At 40.0% G+C, this 21,212-nt stretch overlaps 1 protein-coding gene across 5 annotated transcripts; it reads left to right on the plus strand.

Annotated features, from left to right (window-relative positions):
• ZSCAN9 (zinc finger and SCAN domain containing 9) lies at nt 1–10,759 on the plus strand. 5 transcript variants are annotated; one of them, XM_055113276.2, is made up of 5 exons: nt 2–2,659; nt 4,292–4,784; nt 4,970–5,117; nt 7,681–7,767; nt 9,834–10,759. In XM_055113276.2, the coding sequence occupies exons 2-5, from the start codon at nt 4,365–4,367 to the stop codon at nt 10,448–10,450; spliced, it is 1,272 nt and encodes a 423-aa protein (XP_054969251.1). In that variant the 5' UTR covers nt 2–2,659; nt 4,292–4,364; the 3' UTR covers nt 10,451–10,759. The 5 variants fall into 5 exon arrangements, with proteins under 5 accessions (XP_034817527.2, XP_054969251.1, XP_054969253.1 ...); XM_034961636.3 differs by having other exon boundaries at nt 1–4,784; XM_003829676.7 differs by lacking the exon at nt 7,681–7,767 and having other exon boundaries at nt 13–2,612.
• The last annotated feature ends 10,453 nt before the right edge of the window (nt 10,760–21,212 follow it).

Consider the following 21,212-nt stretch of genomic DNA (forward strand, 5'->3'; position numbering starts at 1 on the left):
ACTCACTTGGGTGACTATTGTTTATGCTATTATTATCATCTTGCTTAGCAGGTTATTAATTTATTTCCCTAGTTGCTGGTTGCAGGGTGCCTGGAATTTCCCTTGAAGGGACTCACAATTTTTCCTTTATTTTCATGCTTAAGGAGGGATCCCAGTAGGCTGTGAAGAGGAGGAGTCCATGTTCTGTTTCACCATCATCTTGTTCACTTGCTTACTGAAACCCTCTGACACAGTGGGTTAATGAAGATTCATACAGGACACAAATATTTGTACATTTGGTATCCATTCTAAGAGATCTATCCACATACGAGCTAGTTCCATCAATAATCTCTTTGTCACCAATCCTCCAAGTCCTTCCTTCCTTCCTTTTTCCCTGTCTCCCTCTTTTCCTTTCTTTCTCTCTCTTTCTTTCTTTTTTCTTTTCTTTCTTTCTTCCTTTCTTTCTTTCTTTCTTTTTCTTTCTTTCTCTTTCTTTCCTTCCTTCCTTCCTTCTTGCTTGCTTTGTCTTTCTTTCTTTCTGTCTGTCTTCTTTCTTTTTGTTTTATTTCATCTTAATTTTTTTAGCTTATGGCATAACCCACAGCCGAGTTAGTATCCCAATATGCCTGCTTCTAGATTCAGGTAATCCTTAACCTTTTTGGTTGATTTTGCAGTCAGTATTTCTTGTCTTTGAGTTGGTGTGGCATTTTCAATATTCAGTACGGATTCCCAGTTATACGTTAAAAATAATCCCTTCTGTCCCAGGACACTCATCAAAGTACTGCTATAGTGGAATCTTCCCGGAAACAGACAAATGAAAGCCAGTCTCTCTCAGGGCTAACCATGGTGAAGTCCAACGTGCTGCCCACTTGACTCTGGGCTGGAGCCTGCCTGAGCCCTATAGTTGACCCACTTAGCAAGCACATATAAACCAGTGAGAGACCCTAACCAACTGCCAGTGAGACATTTAAGAAGTTTCATACAAATATTAAATTGCATTTACTTGTCACAGATGGTCATACAAAATGGAAAATAATAACATATTTAAACAGTCTATTCAAGTCCAAGAGAAATTGAGCATTTACTCTCATTTCATAGTTTGTTAGGAAAGTTTGTAATGAGGGATTTGCAAGTGAACATGGTATGGTAGAAAAAGTGATGAGGATTTTTGAGCAAATTTTCTGCATGTTAGTGCTCTTATTGATTATATACTTACTGGATATTTGAAAGAAAAAGAAGTAAAGCATAAAGCTTGGGTTTATTTAATGCCCTCAGAAGGCTAGGTTGAGGAAAATAATAAAGAAATTTTCCGAGCTACTACCGTTTTGGAGTTAAAACAGATCATGGAGCCTCCATTAACACACAAGATACTTTCTTACTGCTTTAATAAAATAAATGATAAGATTCTGTTAAAACAAACAGAATATAGTTTAATCTACGTGACACCATCATTCTGGTTGGCATAGTAAAACTGATGAATGACTAACAGTACCTACAATTATGCTCTTTTGTACCAATAAAATTTATTTAAGGCTGGGCATGGTGGCTCATGCCTGTACCAGCACTTTGCCAGGCGGAGGTGGGAGGATCACTTGAGGTCAGGAGTTAGAGACCAGCCTGGCCAACAAAGCAAGACCCTGGTCTCTACCCCCACCAAAAAAAAAAATGCTGGGCATGGTGGTATGTGACTGTAGTCCCAGCTACTCAGGAGGCTGAGGCAGGATTGCTTGAGCCAGGAGTTGCAGTCTGCAGTGAGCTATGATGGTGCCACTGCACTCCAGCCTGGGTGACAAATTTATTTAATTGGTTTTGGTTTGATTTTGTATTATTATCACTAAAACTCCAGAAAACTTTTACAGCAAAAAAACCAAAAAACAAACAAAAACAAGAAAGAAAGAAAAGGAAAGGAGGATGGGAGAAAGGCAGGAAGGGAGGGAGGAAGGTAGGAAAAGAGGAAGGGAGGGAGGAAAGAAGGCAAGCACGCAGGCAGATGCCTAAATAAAGAATACATAGGGGCCTGGACAAATAAATTGCTTTATGGACTGTTATGCACCCATAGAATAAGTTAGACTTACATGATGAGTAAAGCTGTTTAGGATACATGAAGTGAAAACGTTAAAATAAGCGGGGGAGAAAAGGCTAAATATAAAATAATGCCATTGTGTGTGTGAGAGAGGATCACAATGATATACAAATTCCAGGCTAACGGTGACAGTGGCTGCCTCGGGGAGTGGGACTAAGGAGGGGTAGGTGGGGTTTGACATTTTACTTTATTAATTTTGGTATTGTCTGAGGGTTTTTAAACCATAAATAATGTATTAATTTTAAAAATGCTTTTAAAAATCAGCATTTTCAATAGTTAACGGTCTATGCTTCAACAACGTTTTCCGTTTAAAACCTGTGTGCGGCCCACACACGTATGACATTCTGGTTATGTGATTCACTGCTGAAAAAGAACTGGACGCCAGGAAATTGGGGGTTGAGTCCGAAGCAAGGTGAACGCCGGACATCGAGACATGGAATCCTAGACCGGCCCGGAAGTGCCTCTGCTCCGTCCGCCTTCGAGGAGAGGTCGGCATCTTTCTTCCCTGCCCGGCCATTGTTCGTGCCGCGCTTCTAGCAACGCCGGGCCGGTAACCCCCTCTCCCTCCTTGCGCGTTCCGGGTCTCGTGAGTTGGCTGTGAGGACCGGGAATGGAGGCGGGTCAGGGAGGGTGGGGCTGGAAAAGGGGTGTGGAAAGTGAACCTCAGCCGCTGGGAAGTGGGAGCCGGAGGAGGGGGCGGCGGTCAGTGCCGGGCGGCTTCGGGCGTCCCCTAGACCAGAGTGGTCATCCCCAGCTGTGGGGACATTGTACAAGAAAGGGTTGTAGGAGGACTGCGAGGCTGAAGGGTCACCTCGGTGAATAACGACAACAGGCTTAGGACTCAGGGAAAGAAACACCCGGGAGAGGAAGTTAAGGACAATTAAGACTTTGGCAGCCTTCACGATGGAGAACCTGTATATCCTCTTACCTCTAGATTCTGAAAGCAAATTAAGGGGCGTTGAATGGACTGGTTTTCAAGCGCAGAATGCAGCAGTTCCCGATTCCCTTTTCCTTAGTTCATTGATTCTCAAACCTTATAATACATACAAATCACTGAGGAGCCCGTTAAAGGGCATATTCTGGGTCTCCCTGTACTTCTCTCCACCTCCCAATTCAGATTCCCCAGATGTCTGCCATAGGGCCTTTCAAGCTGGAATTCAGCTGCTGCGCTGTGCTTCCTGACATTTTGGAGACACACATTTTGGGAACACCCCCATGGGTTTCAGGGGCTTCCTGCGTCTGTGGAGAAAACTTGGGCTTCTTTGGCTTCTTAGGATTGTCCTCAAAAAGAAGTTGACCTTGGGCAATCTACTTAACTTTCCCTGGCTTCCATTTCTTATCTAGTGAAATAATTATTATAATAAAACCTCAGTGGGTAATTGTGAGGATGAAATATAGTCTTGTATCTGAAAGCATATTGTAGACTTGTGCAGTGTTGACTGTTATTCTTCAGTAGCAGCAGGGCGGTGTGGAAAGCTCCAGGACTTGGAATCCACCTAAGCCTTTCTTTCTGTAAATTTAGTGAAAATAATACCAACCTTAAATGGTTGTTTTGAAGATTAAGAAAACTGAAGTAAATAGTAAAGTAAATGTTGGTTCATTCATTTAGTCGACAGTAACAATATTTCCATTTATTCTTTCTCTAAGTTGATGTTTATACAGTGAGTTCAAACTTTTTATTCAGACTTTCTGAGTGATCGGTGCAGTCCCTAATTCATGGGCTGTTTTCCTCCATGAACTCTGTGAAGTATTATTGCTATTTCTTCTTCACATAAAGAAACCAAGATTGAAAGAAGATTTAAAAACTTGGCACAAGGTCACACAACTAGTAAATATTAGGATCAGAATAAAACCTAGGTCTGGGTCAGGTGTGGTGGCTGACACCTGTAATCCCAGCACTTTGGGAAGCCAAGGTGGGAGGATCACTTAAACCTAGGAGTTTGAGGTTGCAGTGAGCTGTGATTATGCCACTGCACTCCAGCCTGGGAAACAGAGTGAAATTCCCCATTTTAAAAAAAAAAGAAAGAAAGAAAACCCATATCTGGGTAACTTAAAAGCTTATGCTCTTTGCACATTATGAATATATATATTTCCATTATTTCCATCCTTTGGTCACCAAATCACTTTTCAGAGAAGAGCTTTAGGGCCTATGATAATTGCTTGTATTATCAGTTTCTGTCATCAGCTATTATCATTTTTCTATATAAATAATTTATTTTTACTGCTCAGGCAAGCGCCTCCAAGGTTTGTCTTGAAGCATAGCTCCAGCTGGAGGGTACCTTTTAAGCTGTTCAAGGTCAAGATGAATACAAACTCAAAGGAGGTTTTATCCCTGGGTGTTCAAGTTCCCGAGGCATGGGAAGAACTTCTGACAATGAAAGTGGAAGCAAAAAGTCACCTTCAATGGCAGGAATCCAGACTGAAACGCAGTAATCCACTGGCAAGGGAAATCTTCCGAAGGCACTTTCGACAGCTGTGCTACCAAGAGACCCCTGGACCAAGGGAGGCTCTTACTCGACTCCAGGAACTTTGTTACCAGTGGTTGAGGCCACATGTGAGCACAAAGGAGCAGATTTTGGATCTGCTGGTGCTGGAGCAGTTTCTATCCATTCTGCCCAAGGAGCTCCAGGGCTGGGTGAGGGAACACTGTCCAGAGAGTGGAGAAGAGGCTGTGATTTTGCTGGAGGATCTGGAGAGAGAGCTCGATGAACCACAACATGAGGTAGGAAGGGAGATTTGCTAGAGAAAAATGTGTATTTTGGCATGCCAAGAATCCTTGTAACTTCTGCTTTGTGTCTCCTTGACATTGGTGATAAAATACTCTCTTCCTGTTTCCTTCTTTCTTGGAAGTGTTTATTTCAGACAGTTAATTTCTTCAAAAGTCAAATCTTGTCTTTTTGTCCCCAGATGGTGGCCCACAGACACAGACAAGAAGTCCTCTGTAAAGAGATGGTGCCTCTAGCAGAGCAGACACCACTGAGCCTTCAGTCCCAGCCTAAGGAGCCACAGCTCACATGTGACTCTGCTCAGAAGTGCCATTCTATTGGAGAGGCAGGTGAGGGACAGCATTTATTTGATGTTGAACGAATTTCACCTGGTCAAGCAAAAACAAACAATAAACCCAGAGCTGGGAAAACAGGAGACCCAAAGACTCCTTACCAGATAGCAGTAATGGTCAGTTCTTCTGAGAGCCTAGTGTGCTCATCTTTGACCCTTCTCCCTGCGTGCAGACTTCTCCCTGAGTACCACCCTGGAAGCTCTCTGGACTTCTGATGCATGGTACATGAGGAAGGCTTTCAGGGATCGCTGTGGAGCACAGCTTCAGAGAATGGACTTCAAGGTTTGACAGACAGGTTCAGATCCTGGCATCACCTCATGGAAGCTGCTTGTATTGGGCAGATTACTTAACCACTTGACCTCAGATCCCTCATCTACAAAATGGGGTTGATAATAGCTTTGGTTTAGTCTACTTGCGCTGCCTTAAGAGAATACCACAGACTGGTTGTCTTTAACAGAAATTTATTTTCTTACATTTTCAAAGGCTAGTAGTCCAAGATCAAGATACCATCAGGTATGGTTTCTGGTGAGGCCTCTTCCTGGCTTATAGATGGCCATCTTCTTGCTGTATCCTCACATGGCCTTTCTTCTGTATGCATACAGAGAGAGAGCAAGCTCTCTCATCTTATAAGGACAGATACCATTCCTACCCGATAGGGCCCTTCCTTATAACCTCATTTAACTTTTAATACCTTCCTCAAGGCCCTATCTCCAAATATAATCATATTGAGGGGTTAGGACCTCAGCATATGTGAGGGAATACAATTTAGTCCGTAACCAGTATGTACCTCAGAAAGTCATTGTGAGTATCAAATACAATTTATGAAAAGCACTTGGCATGCATTATGCTTAATACATGGTCACTATTGTCACAAATCACCAGTGCCACCCTTGCTGATTTGGGTTCATACTTGCAGTAGAAAGATATGAGATATGCTTAGTAAGTGGCAGAACTGTATGGGAGAATCCAGTGAAATCAGACTTTGCCATTTCCTTCTCTGTAATCTTCTGAGTGGTGGCAGTGACCACCCTTGTGGATATAGTACTGAGCACTTGGGACTGAGTCAGCTGCTTTCCCATTCTAGCCCTCCCTGCAGGAATTGGCTCTAGCTTGTCTGATTTCCCACACATAAAATCATGCCCTCTTACTGACTTTTTGTTAATGTTCTGACAATCAATCTGTAGCAAGGTTCTACTGTTTTCAGTTTCATATTACCCCTATATGCATCAAAGCTGCAACTTCCCTTGCCTCTTTGTCCCTAGGTTCTGTTTATTTCATTTACCCTAGCAATTATGGATTTCTATTACATGGAACTCATCTCTTGATTTAAATTAAAGTGTATGTGTTGAGTAAATTCTGTGCAGACCTTCTTATAGCTTCTGTGACTTTATCAGATTAAAATTGCTTCTGATATCATTGTCCCTCTTTATGAGCATCTTTCCAGTCAATTTGTTTCTTTCTTCTTCCTCTCTCTATGAACTTGGACCTTTTATTTTCTAGCCACTTCCTTTCTTCTACCTTCCAAACTGCATCTAGAACCCTGCTGAGAATCCCCTTTTCCAAGAAGCACATCTATATTTTCCACCTATCCACTTATCTATCCATCTATCATTCAACAAGTGTTTATTAAGCATCTACTATGGCTGTAGGAGAATATCCAGAGGGCATCTGGAGACTGGAGTGTTCTCCTTGTAGGATATCAGCGCAGGTATGTGTTACAAATTTAGGTAAAGCCAATATTATAAAACAACATAGTGTTTGAAATTACAAGGACCAAATTCAAGTTCCAGCTTTTCAGATTCTTAGCCAAGCAATATTTAATAGGTAAGCTTGAGTTTCTTTTTAAGTTATGCTGATTATTTAAAAATCCAAATAATACAAAAGTTTATATAGTAAAAAATGGAAGTTTTCCAAATCCTACTCCCTAGAGGTAGCTACTCTTGTCACTTTGCTGCATATTTTGCAGACGTTTCTCTATATAGTCTGTCTACCCATATATATGTATCTTCCCATATTTTTCTTTTTTTTTTTTTTGAGACGGAGTCTCGCTCTGTTGCCCAGGCTGGAGTGCAGTGGCACGATCTCGGCTCACTGCAAGCTCCGCCTCCCGGGTTCATGCCATTCTTCTGTCTCAGCCTCCCAAGTAGCTGGGACTACAGGCACCTGCCACCATGCCCGGCTAATGTTTTGTATTTTTAATAGAGACAGGGTTTCACTGTGTTAGCCAGGATGGTCTCGATCTCCTGACCTCGTGATTCGCCCGCCTCGGCCTCCCGAAGTGCTGGGATTACAGGCGTGAGTCACAGCGCCTGGCCCATATTTTTCTATAGTTCTTTAAAGAGATGGGATAATAACATCGAGTTTTGTGGTGAGTCAGTTTGATAATATATCTGAAAGTGCTTCATAAATCATGAAAGTTGTATAAATGGTAATCATTAAAAGGTGGGAAATGTCTGAATTTTTATATTCTACCCAGCTCCCTTATGGATTTCAGATTTAATACGAAGTTTGAGGAGAAGGGCAGTACTGATCCCACTTGGGGCCCATCTGTTCTCTACAGGCACATTTTTATTTTCCAAACCTGTTGTGATCCCCCAGCTAAAAGGAGGAGGAGAAACATGGCCTAACAACAGAGGAGTCCTAAGAGGTACCTATTCTTGTGTGTGAGAGACAGGACAGTTAGATATGGGAGAAAGAGGCAAATATTTTGGTCAAAAGAGGAGGCCTGGGTCTGTTGTCCTTGGCCTTTTTCTGGGTTGCAAAGTGAAATCAGACTATGTGCCAGGCATGATTCTCAGGAATAAAACAGAAGGATCCTCCTCTCGTAGAGATTAGATTGTAGCAAGAGGGAGATAATAATAAATATAAAAGTAAAGAAATGATACAGTGTGTTAAAAGGTGATGAGGCTATGGAATAAGGCAAAATAGAACAGGATAAGAGAGATTAAGAGTGCTACGGATGAGGCAAACAGATTGTGATATTAAATAGAAGAATTAAGATAGACCTCATTGAGAAGGTGAGTTGAACAAAGACTTGAAGGAAGCGAGAGAGTGGGCCTTGCTTTCATTTGAGGTGAGAAGTTTCCAGGAAGAGAGAAGCACTAGAGCAAAGGTCTTATGATGGGAATGCACCTTGGATAATTGTGGATTTGAAAGTCATAAAGTATAGTAGTCCTCACTATTCAAGGGGGATACATTCCAAGACCCCCAGTAGATGCCTGAAACCAAGGGTAATACTGAACCCTGTATATACTATTTTTTTCCTATACATACCTAAGATAAAGTTTAATTTATAAATTAGGCATAGTAAGAGATTAACAACAATAACTAATAATAAAATGGAACAATTATAATAATATGCCAGCCTCACTACTTTTGCACTTTGGGGCCATTATTAAGTAAAATAAGGGGTATGTAAACACAAGCACTGAGACACTGCAACAGTCAATCTCATAACCAAGATGGCTACTATCTGTGCAACAGGCAGGCAGCATGTACAGTGTGGATATGCTGGACAAAAGGAAGACTCATGTCCTGGGTGAGACAGAGCCAGATGGCATGAGATTTCATCATACTACTCAGAATGGTGCCAAATTTAAAACTTAAGAATTGTTTGTGCTGGGCGTGGTGGCTCACGCCTGTAATCCCAGCACTTTGGGAGGCCAAGGCGGATGGATCATGAGGCCAGGAGTTTGAGACCAGCCTGGCCAGCATGACGAAATCTCATCTCTACTAAAAATACAAACAAACAAAAAATTAGCCAGGCATGGTGATGTGTGCCTGTAGTCCCAGCTACTCGGGAGGCTGAGGCAGGAGAATCGCTTGAATCCGGGAAGCGGAGATTGCAGTGAGCCAAGGGGCGACAGAGTGAGACTCCGTCTCAAAAAAAAAAAAAAAAAAAATTGTTTGCTTCTGGAATCTTCCATTTAGTATATTTGAACTGTGCTTGACTGTGGGTAGCTGAAACTTTGTAAAGGCAAAACCACAGATAAGTGGGGACTACTGGACTGCCTGAAGCACCTAAGTAGTAGAAGTTTAATACTTGTTCTGAAAATGAATGAATGAATACATGAAGTAACTTTCCTTGGAAAGGGTCACTTTGAGGTTATCTCAGAAAGGAGAGAGAGGTGTAAGGGAATACTCCAGAGAAGCCACCCTAATCTTTAACCATCCCTCCCTATGAAGTATAAAAAAGGTACTGCCAGCTGGGTGCAGTGGCTCACACCTGTAATCGCAGCATTTTGGGAGGCCGAGGTGGGTGGATCACCTGAGGTCAGGAGTTCAAGACCAGGATGGCCAACATGGCGAAACCCCGTCTGTACTAAAAATACAAAATTAGTTGGGCGTGGGGGTGCGTGCCTGTAGTTTCAACTACTTGGGAGACTGAGGCAGGAGAATCGCTTGAACCTGGGAAATGGAGGCTGCAGTGAGCTGAGATCACACCATTGCACTCCAGCCTGGGCTACAGAGTGACACTGGCTCAAAAAACAAAATAAAAAACAACGACTCAGGCCAAGTCTACATGGGGATGGACTGACCTGCATTATGCCAAAGAGGGCAAACGTTCCTCCCTACGTAGGGGAAGGTGTTACCACACTAGCCCTTCTGTTTCTAGCCCACTTCCTTTTCTATGATATATTTTTATAGACATAGTCACCTTCCCATAGGCTCAGGGAACAAGTGACACTTACCTAGCCTTTTTCTTTGTTTCAGATGAAGTAATCAAGACTGAGGACAGAGAGTTGGTGCTAAGGAAAGACTGTCCTAAGATAGTGGAACCACATGGGAAAATGTTTAATGAGCAGACCTGGGAGGTATCACAGCAGGATCCCTCACATGGAGAAGTTGGTGAACATAAGGATAGGATAGAGAGGCAGTGGGGAAACCTCTTAGGAGAGGGGCAACACAAATGTGAAGAATGTGGGAAGAGCTTTACTCAGAGCTCAGGTCTCATTCGACATCAAAGAATTCATACTGGAGAAAGACCTTATGAATGTAATGAATGTGGGAAAGCCTTCAGTCGAAGTTCTGGTCTTTTTAATCACCGAGGAATCCACAATATACAGAAACGGTACCACTGCAAGGAGTGTGGGAAGGCCTTCAGTCAGAGTGCGGGTCTTATCCAGCATCAGAGAATCCACAAAGGAGAAAAGCCGTATCAGTGCAGCCAGTGCAGTAAGAGCTACAGTCGGCGTTCATTTCTCATTGAACATCAGAGAAGCCACACAGGGGAGCGACCTCACCAGTGCATTGAATGTGGGAAAAGCTTTAATCGACACTGCAACCTCATTCGCCATCAGAAGATCCACACAGTGGCTGAGCTGGTCTAGGGCTTGGCTATGAGCAAGTTTTCCAGATCACCACCCAAGTTGTGTGGGGCAGGTTGAGACTAGAAAATGCCTCTTTCTTCCTTTCTCCATGAAATGTGTTTGAAACAAATCCTGACTTAAGGCCCAGGGACTTCCTTAAAGGAAAGTTGGGTGTTTGAAGCTACTGTTTTCTCTTTTGTTCGTTTTACCTCTTTCTTACTCTTACTAGCTGTGTCACTCTTATTTATAATTTATTTATTTTTTTGAGATGGCTGCTAAACCCTTCTAATAATATAATAAATGGCACTGCCACAGCCAACATGCCTGAAAGATTTGGTATCTGTGTTTAACTACAAAGGATAACAGAGTTCTACTGATGGTTTATAACAATTGGGTCTTTGGTGTTCCCTGTGACCAGGGTCTACACTATAAACACCTTTTCTACCTTACTGCTTCTCTCTGACACCTACGTGACTCTCCCTTGGAAAGTGACCAGCATTGGCTGTGTGTTTCAGTGTCTGCAGTGTGTGTCCGCTTACTTAACCATAGTTGGTCCTCACAACAGCCACACAGGGAAATGAGCGTTATCATTATCGCATTTTACAGATGAGGACTCCAAGGCTTAGAAAATCCAAGCATCAGAGCCAAGGCTGAAACCCTGAACTTTTATTTTTAGTAATGCTTTAATTTTGGAATAATATTTGACTTACAGAAATGTTGCAGAGATGGAGTTCTCATATTCCCTTCACCTAGATTCTCCTAATGTTAACTTGTAACGTCACACCTTTTTAGTTAAACCTTGGCTTTTAACTCCAAATCTCAATTTCTTTATGATGTCAAGCTTTGTACTGATACCAGATGTCAACATTTTAGTCACCTGGAACTCCCTTAGAGTTTTTCTATCACATCTTCAGTGTTAGAAAGTCATCTGTATCCTGAGTACCAGGCCACATCAGAGAACTGGATTAATCCAGGTAAGATGCTAGCTACTGTCTGAAATGTCCTCAGTCTTTCTCTTCTGTTTGCTTGGCTTAGGTCTAGAGAAAAAAATTTCTTCCCTGTGTAGATCTTTAAGAAAATCAATTGTACGCCAGGTGTGGTGGTACAAGCCTGTAATCCCAGAGCTTTTGGAGGCCAAGGCCACAGTATTGCTTGAGGCCAGGAGTTCGAGACCAGTCTGTGCAACATAGTGAGACCCTGTTGCTACAAAGAAAAAATTTTAAAATTAGCTGCGTGTGGTGGTGTGTGCCTGTAGTCCCCAGATAGGAGGTTGAGGTGAGAGGATCACTTAAACCCAGGAGTTTGAGATGCAGTGATCATGCCACTGCACTCCAGCCTGGCCACAGAGAGAGACCCCGTCTCAAAACAAAACAAAACAAACCCAGAAACGTTGTCTCAAAACAAAAAAAATCAATTATGCTGCCTCCATCAAAAAATTTAAAAAGGAAGAAAATTTTTTTAAAAACTGGAGAAGACTTACGTCGCCTTAAGTGTTCTGCCCCAGAGGAAGCCTTTCTCAGTGAAGTTTACTCATGGAGAGGAGGAATCTCCCTTTCTTAGGACTAAAGACTTGAGGCTTGAGGTTTCCCAAGGCTCTTTGCCTGCCCTCCCTTACTCCCTTTTATGATTACTAAGGCTGCAACCCCATCTCTTCCCTTTATGTATTTGATTTAAATGTTCGGAGGTTTCCTGAGAGATGGAAAAGAAGTGCTGCAATTTGCTCAGGATGAGTCCATACACAGTTGAGTTTTGCACTGTTTTCAGTAACTCCTAAATGTGTTGCAGAGCAGTCAACTCTTGAATTGGGGATTATGTAATTTAACTCTTTTATGTAAGATTCAAACAGAAGTGGAATAGCATAGTGAACCCCATGAACTTGTTGACGAAAAGAGTCAAACTCCATAAAATATTTGAAGAGACTTACTCTGAGCCAAATACAATTGACCATGGCCTATGACACAGCCCTCAAGGGGGTCCTGAGAACATGTGACCAAGGTGGTCAGGGTACAGCTTGGTTTTATATATTTTAGGGAGGCATGAAACATCAACCAAATACATTTAAGAAATAGATTGGTTTGGTTCAGAAAGGCGGGACAAATCAAAGCGTGGGCTTCCAAGCTGTAGGTAAATTTAAACATTTTCTGCTTGACAATTGGTTGAGTTTATCTGAAGACCTGGGATTAATGGAAAGGAATGTTTAGGCTAAGGTAAAGGATTGTGGAGATCAAGTTTTATTGTGCAGAGGAATCTCTCAGGTAGCAGACTTCACAGAGAGAGCAGATTGTAAAATGTTTCTTTTTTCTTGTTTCTCCACTGAATGAGTGGCCAAGGAAGTTGGATTTTAAGTCAAAACCCTTAGCAACGCTTTCCCATCAGAGGGAAAATAAGTTACCTAATACGTAGCATCACCTAAAAACTCCACAAAATATCAGCTTAAACTAAGACACCCATTTCTTTTTTTGCGTCAGGAAAAAGTTCTACACATTGTAGGGAAGCCTAAGAAGAATTTTCGTGTCATAGTAGGTTTAAATGATAAACTCCAGGATCATCTGACAGAAATGTTAAATATAATACCTTCCTATACCAAACAAATGGTATGGGAATTACCTATTACTGATGACATTAATCGTCTTGAGTGAGTTAAAATTCAAAAATTTAAATATTAAAGTAGCCTCTTCTCTTTTTTTTGTTATGTCTCAATACCACATGGTATAGTTAAAAAACAGGAGTGGACCAGGAGTCAGGACCCCTGAGATGGAGTCCATGCCTAATCAATTCTAGAGTTTGGACCTTGGATAAATCACTTGGGTTGGGTTTCCTAGAAGCAGAGCCTAGGCATGGATTCAAGTCTAGGGAATTTATTGAGGCAAAATAAGCTGCAGGAAAAACGCTGCAAGGCAGAGAGGGAAGCAAGATATGGAAGAGGAAGTGGGCTGAGCAAGATGTGGTCTGAGCTTAAGTCTAGTTTAGTCTACTTTGGAGGAAGGATCTTTGGAACAAAACTTACCCTTGAGGCAAGGGACCAGCCTTTTGTACCTCAATCAGTGCCTTGTGGATTGAGGACTTCCCGGAGAGAATAGATTATCTCCCTTTGTCCAAGGACAATTCTTCAGAGAAGGTGATGACTGTGAGCCATTAGCAGCCAGTGCTCATGATAATCAGGGAGTGGGTGCACTGACCTTCCTGGCAACTGGAGAATGGGTGTACTGACTTGGAAAAGGGGACCTGGGCAGGATACCACTGGCATGCATCACCACACGTAACCTCTCAGGCCCCAGTTTCTTCACCTATCCTCCTATTTGCAGGATTGTTTTTGAAAAACAGCAGATAGCAATTACAGTCCTATAAATGACAGGGATACGTCCTGAGAAATGTGCTGTTGTATGATTTTGTCACTGTACAAGCATCATAGAATATACTTACACAACATAGATGGTATACCCTACTACGCACCTAGGGTAGATGGTATAGTCTGTTGCCCCTAGGCTGCAAACCTGTACAGCATGCTACTGTGTTGAATACAGCAGACATTTGTAGCACAATGCTGTATTTGTGTATCTAAACATAGAAAAATCTAGTAAAAATGCAGTGTGAAAGATAAAAAAAACGGTATACCTGTATAGGACACTATGAATGCAGTTTTTAGGACTGGAAGTTGCTCAGGGTGTCAGTGAGTGAAGAGTGAATGTGAAGACCGTACACTGCTGTAGACTTTATAAACATTGTACACTTTGACTACACCAAATTTATTTTTAAAATATTTGTTGACACCATCACTACAAACACATGAATAATGCATTGCACTAAGCTGTTAAGATAGCTACAATGTCACTAGGTGACTGAAACATGTAGCACATGACTATATGAAAGGACAATGCAATCTATAAAATGCTGCATCAAACAAATAGAAAGAGATATTACCAAATTTGCATATAATATGCCAAGGCAAAAGGAGTATCTGACATACTGGTGAGAGAGTTTTAAGTTGGAGTTTTTGTGAGACTTTTTCTTTTGCCTCATTTTTTTTTAAAGTGTATTACAGACTGTACTCACATGGGTTTTAAAAGTAAATTAATATTAAAAAGTAAATGTTTCTGTATTGAATGAAATTCTCCATTTTTCATATATGTCTATACCCTAACTAATCATTTAATCATATGTAAATTCCATTTGTTCTGCAATAGTTTCAACTAATCCATCTAAATGTTCTTTGATCCTAACTTCTTTCCTTCCCTGCTCTTCCCACCCCACTCACTACCTCTGTTCTGCTCTCAAAACATCTCCCTCGATTGTTTCTTTAGCTCTGTTTGAGAACTAACATTGAATTTTAAAAATAATATTGTTGTGAATAAGGAGGGTTTTATTTCTTCCCTTTCTTATTTCCCTTTCTTGTCTTGATGCAGTGGCCAATCTCTCCTGGACAATGTTAGGTAGAAATCATACTAATAGTCATCTTATTCCTGATTTTGAATGGATTCATCTAATGATTCATATCATATTTGTTGTGAGTTTCTGATCATTATCCTCCATAATATTAAGAACATTCCCATTTAGTCCTCATTCAGTAAAAGTCTTTGTCACAAATGAGTATTGAATTTTATCAAATAATGTTTCTGCTTATGTTAAAATGATGATATAGTGTTTCCCCCTTTGATCTTAATGTGGTGAATTAACAGATTTTCTGTTGTTAAAATATCAGTTTTTTGAGTTTGTTAACTGTATTCAAATTTTCCTATAGCCGAAGTTTTTGTTTGCCCTCTGATTTTTTTTTTTTTTTTTTAAGGCAGAATCTCTCTCTGTCACCCAGGCTGAAATGCAGTGGCACGATCTCAGCTCACTACAACCTCAGCCTCCTGAGTGGCTGGGATTACAGGCTTATGCCACCATGCCCGGCTAATTTTTGTATTTTTAGTAGAATTGGGGTTTCGTCATGTTAGCCAGGTTGGTCTTGAACTCTTGGCCTCAAGTGATCCACCTGCCTTGGCCTCCCAAAGTGCTGGGATTACAGGCTTATGCCACCATGCCCGGCTAATTTTTGTATTTTTAGTAGAATTGGGGTTTCGTCATGTTAGCCAGGTTGGTCTTGAACTCTTGGCCTCAAGTGATCCACCTGCCTTGGCCTCCCAAAGTGCTGGGATTACAGGCTTATGCCACCATGCCCGGCTAATTTTTGTATTTTTAGTAGAATTGGGGTTTCGTCATGTTAGCCAGGTTGGTCTTGAACTCTTGGCCTCAAGTGATTCACCTGCCTTGGCCTCCCAAAGTGCTGGGATTACAGGTGTGAGCCACCCCACCTGGCCTGATCTATTGATTATTGGGAGAGGTTTGTTAATACTTTGCTGTGGGGAAAAGACTTGTCAGTTTCTCCTTGTATTATGTCAATTTTGCTTTGCATATTCTAAGGTTATGAGTTGAGGTATATAGAAGTTCAGGAATTGCATGTCTTCTTGAGGAATTATTCCTTTAATCATGATGTTTTTTATCACTAACAATGCTTATGTGGTCTGATACTAATGTAACTAGGCCAAAATCTTTTAGAGATTATTAGCTTAGTATCTCTTTCTCACCCCTTTGCATTTTAAAAAATGATTTCCTTTGGATATCAAGTGCACAGAATTGTATTATTTATATTCCTTTATGTGATCCATAACACGCTAATATCATTGGTCCATGTATTAGTCTATTCTTTCATTGCTCTAAAGAAGTACCTGAGACTAGGTAATTTATAAAGAAAAGAGGTTTAATTGCCTTATGGTTCTGTATCCTGTACAGGAAGCACGATGCCGGCTCTGCTTGGCTTCTGGGGAGGCCTCAGGAAGCTTACAATCTTGGCGAAAGGTGAAAAGGGAGTGGGCATGTCACATAGCCAGAGCAGATGCAAGAAAGAGAGGGGGAAAATGCCACACACTTTTAAGCAGCCCAATCTCACAAGAACTCACTATTGTAAGGACAGTACCAAGGGGGATAGTGCTAAACCATTCATGAGAAACCCACCCTCATGATCCAATCACCTCTCACTAGGGCTTGCTTCCGATATTGAGGATTACAATTTGACATGAAATTTCATGGGGACACAGATCCAAACGATGTCAGCCCACGAATGGCATGCTTTTGATTATTGCTTTCTTAATTTAAGTAGTTATTTTTAATAATTAAATTAGCACTCTTTAACCTGCCATTCAAAACAAAAGACCTTGAAAACCACATATACATCTAATCATTTGGTACTCCTTATTTCAGCTACCTGACTTCTTCCAGTTGCGGGAACATCATCCTGAATCCCAATTTTATCATTTCTTGCTTTCCTTTTTTATATATAATTTTATTTCATATATATGCATTCCTAAGCAGTATGTTTTTTAAATTGATTTTAATATCCTTTTACAATATTTTTATGTCCAAATCTTATAACTGTGAATCCATTTCATCCATAGATATTTGTTATGATTACTGATTTATTTCCACCACCTGATTTTGTCATTCTATTTTTCATGATCTTTCTTTGATTTTTTGTTAGTTCCTGTCTTGTGTTGGTTATATTTTCTTATTTTCCCCCTATTTACATGTTTGAAAACTATACATTTACACATGGGCATAAAATGTCCATATGCCCACCTGGCTTGTGAGATTATGAAACTAATCTCTTTCCTCACCCTTCTCCATATTATACAAAACTTGGAATGCCTCCTATCAACCCCCTCCAATATTACATAACATTATTGATTAATATTTTATTTCTACTTGTTTTTAAGCTTTCTTTCCCCCAAAGTGATCATTGTTATTATCATTGTTGTTATTATTGGATTTTTATCATCAATGATTAACTAGATTTCCATGTATACATTTTAACAAATTGGTTTTACTCACTGGGGCTTTCTGGAAGATTCATTTTTCTTCTCACTGAAGCACATGTTTCAGTGGTTTGTTTAGCAACTGCAGATTCTCTCAGGCTTTGTGTTAACATGTTTTCATTTAACCGTCACCCCTGAATGGTAGTTTCTATGTGTCTGCAGTAAGTTAGAGAGCCCTTATTAACTCAGTCTGCTCAGAAGATTGACAGTTGTATTCTTCAACACTTTAAGTATTTCTTTTTAGACTTTTATTTTAGGTTCAGGGGTACATGCACAGGTTTGTTATATAGGTAAATTGCAACAGAGTGAGACCCCTGCCTCAAAAACAGAAACAAAAAACAAAACACAAAAAAAACGTTGAGGTCAGAGAGGTAATGTGAAGGCAGACTGTGAAGAGCCTTGCTACTTCTGTAAGGGCTTGGGCTGTTAATTTTGGTGAAAATGGAAACCATTGCAGGGTTTTGAGTGGAAGAATGATGTGTGTGATCCCACTTAGATTATGCAGGAATTTAAAAAGGGTTACTCTGACTGATATATTGAGAAGAAACTGTAAGGGGACTCATTTGTAGGCTTCCATAGTGATAATCATGGGAGAGCAAGAGTGGCTCAGATCAAGATGGTAGCAGTGGAGGTGGTGAGAAATGATCAGCTTCTGAATCTACCTTAAAAGTAAACTACAAATCAAAACCTAGCAGGTAAAAATAGAGAGTAGCTCTCAAGCTTTTCCAGGGCAAAGACAACATCTTGTTCATCTTTATTTCCTTAGTGCCTGAGCATAGACATGACATAAGCAATTGGGGGTTGTTGAATGAATGGTTAGGAATACATAACTTGTTTAGAAATAGGGAAAGCCTAGTATTTCTGGAAGCAGATATGCAAATACTTTGGCTGTCAAGGCATCTTGATTTACTTAAACAGTACAAAAGAAAAAGTTGAGTCAGCCAATTTCCACATTCACTGATCTAAGAGGAACTCTTTTAGGTGCTGAGGTTACAGTGAAAAGCCAGTCATATATCTCGTCTATCTCTTGTATCCCTCATATATCTCAGCCCCGCAGCAGGCCTTGTATACCCTGTGCTCTAAGTGTGTCTGTAAGGCTACAAACTCCATTTCCCAAGCTCCCAATGCTTACGGGCAGAACTGGTGGGAGAGAAAAAAGGGAGAAAATTGTTAAAGGTTTTAATGCTTTAGTTAATACCTGAAATGATAGTTATTTTCTGACAGTTTGGAAATTATGCAATCCATTATCTATTTAAGAATTCACTCAGAGGAAAGGAATAATCATATGGTTTATTACTTGTTTACAAATACGTTACATTAGGATTGCTTTCCTAGATCTCTGAAAACCTTGAAGTACCAACCTTAGAAATGGCAGTAAAAACAGGAATTTGAAAAAATGTGCAGAGGATTTTGGGTAATATTCCAATTCAACAAAATACTTAAAAGCAGGCAGGAATATACCCCAATGTTCAACCATTAATTGGGAAAGGAGTCCAGGAAATCTTGCTGCATTCAAATCCAGGGTCATAGGTTGACATTGTAAATAGAAGGGGACTGCAAATGCCAGAAACCAAGTAAGAAATCTGAGTAAATACAACAATGAAAGGATACTTCTATAATAAGGGAACATGATACATAACAAAAAAGTTCACAAGAAAGTAGTCCTGGAAAGTAGTCATCCCGAAAAATTTCTGTCATAGCAACTCCCTTTGAAATGTACAAAATAGACACTACTTATACAAGGCTGACTGAAAAATAAAGCTTCCTCATTTGAATCTATCAGGCCCAATTTTGACTATCATGAGGAAAAACAAAGAATGGACTAAAACAAGTGTTCAGAGAAAAGTAGATAAATTGAATTGAATTAGTGGTTAAAGTTCTTATCATGAATAATTGAGGAAATGGTACCAGATAGGTTTGGGAAATTATTAGAAGATAAGAAGACCAATACTGTCAAATAGTTACAGGACACTTTTAAAATATAGTCTTTATTATTAAACAATTATAATTCCTTTATATGGAGGTTTCCATTAACAAAGTGTTAATCTCCATTTCTCTACCAATTAGCAACATTTTCAGAGTTTTTACTTAGCACTTCTTATTTGTATAAGCAGATCCTCAGAATCCTAGGAGTTAAGTTGTCATTCCTACCTTTTTTTTCTCTCTCACTAAAGGAAGAGGCAGAGAAAGTCTTTTGCAGAATTATATACATCTTTGCCAAAATTAAGAACAAATCCAAGAGTGCCATTCATCAAAAGCTTTTTTCATTATAACCATTCATTCTATCGAAGTAGAAAAAGTGCTATAACCAGTTACTATTCAAGCAAAGGGAGAAAAAAGAAAATAGAAGATTTCTGCGCTGCTTCAGTTACAGAAATGAAATAGAATGGCAGACTAGTCACCACTAAAATGCCTAAAAGCAATTTAAGAAAATATGAAAAGTGGCATTTTATTGTGCTTTATATACTGCTTATATCTTAACTAAGTAATTTACTGGATCTAATTTCATTGGAAAATAACTTTTTTGGCCATCCTTTCAATAGGCTACAGATAAACTCATTTTATAATTCAGCTATTTATAAACACATACCGCTGTTTTATACAAAAGTGGAGTATCTAAAAGACTGTAAGCAAAATGATTTTATTTGATACTATATAATACACCAGATAAAGTTTCCTAGATAATATTTTGATTATAAAATATCATGGCTCCCCAGTGCTTACTGAATAAAATTTAAACTTTTTGCTCTGGCACTGAAGGCCCCTACAATGTCCCTATCTCTTAAAACTTGCTTTATTTACTCAATTGGACAAAGTTGTTGTGAGTCCATTCAGCTTTCTAACATGTCACCCTGTCCATATAATAACAGCTTGCACAGCTGGAAGCATCCTTTTCCTTCTCTGAATTTCTACAAGCCTCAGTTTACCACTCATAAGGCATTTTATCATTACACTGCCTTATTTGTGTGCAAGTCTTACCAACCTGACTGTACTAAAGACCTAAGCCTAAGTGTGTATACACACACACACACACACACACAAATAGAGGCTTTATTTCTTCCCTTTTCTAGCATAGCAGACACTGAAAAGTACTTTTCTACAATATTTCCCTCCTCTACAGAGAAGACTTTTAGGCTTGGAGGCGCAGGAGTGAAAGGAGGCACAGTGGTCCTTAGTTAATCTCAGGAAGTTATATTTGTATAATGCTTTCTGGTTTGTAAAAGGCTTTCACATATATCTCTTCATGTAACATCAGAAACAAATATCACAGAAAAGTTAACAGAGTTGTCTGTAATGAGTTTGAGTGTGTAAAATCAGAGCTATTTAGCAAATATTTAGGAGAAGTGAAAAAGGAGAAAAGGAAATGGCTAGCTTTGTGGAAATAACATAAATAAAGCTGATTTTAAAGAAATTTGAAAAGGCTAGAAAAGATTGAGCGGAGAAAGTCTACAGAACTTTGGAATTCTAAAGAAGTTTTAAATTAGACTGAAAAGGAGATAATGAAGGCAATAAAAGATTGTAGGGAATTAATAAAGGGAGAGCTCTACGGTTTTGTAAGTCTCTGGTCAGCCTGTGGTATTTCAGAGGAGAAATCCAGAAAGGGTATTTGAGGATAGACAAGAACACCATGCTGGTGACTGAATAAAACATGGTCAGGGATTTCATCAGAAGCAGAATCCATTCATGACAGTCTGGCAATGCTGGAAGATGGTAATAGGCACTTGAGCACTTCGGAAGAAATCAGTCTTTAAGCATCGCAGGTGATTTGGGTGAAAGCAGAAGATATCAAAAAATTCTTATTTCTTGTGAATAACTCACAGCATTGAGCCTTGACATCACATATCAACACTTTGGATATTGTACAATCTTTTTCATCAGATACCTAGGATTCCCAATGTGCTTCTGAACAGACACATTTTCTTTTTTTTTTT

The sequence above is a fragment of the Pan paniscus genome, chromosome 5 (genome assembly GCF_029289425.2).
Source record: "Pan paniscus chromosome 5, NHGRI_mPanPan1-v2.0_pri, whole genome shotgun sequence".
NCBI lineage: Eukaryota > Metazoa > Chordata > Mammalia > Primates > Hominidae > Pan > Pan paniscus.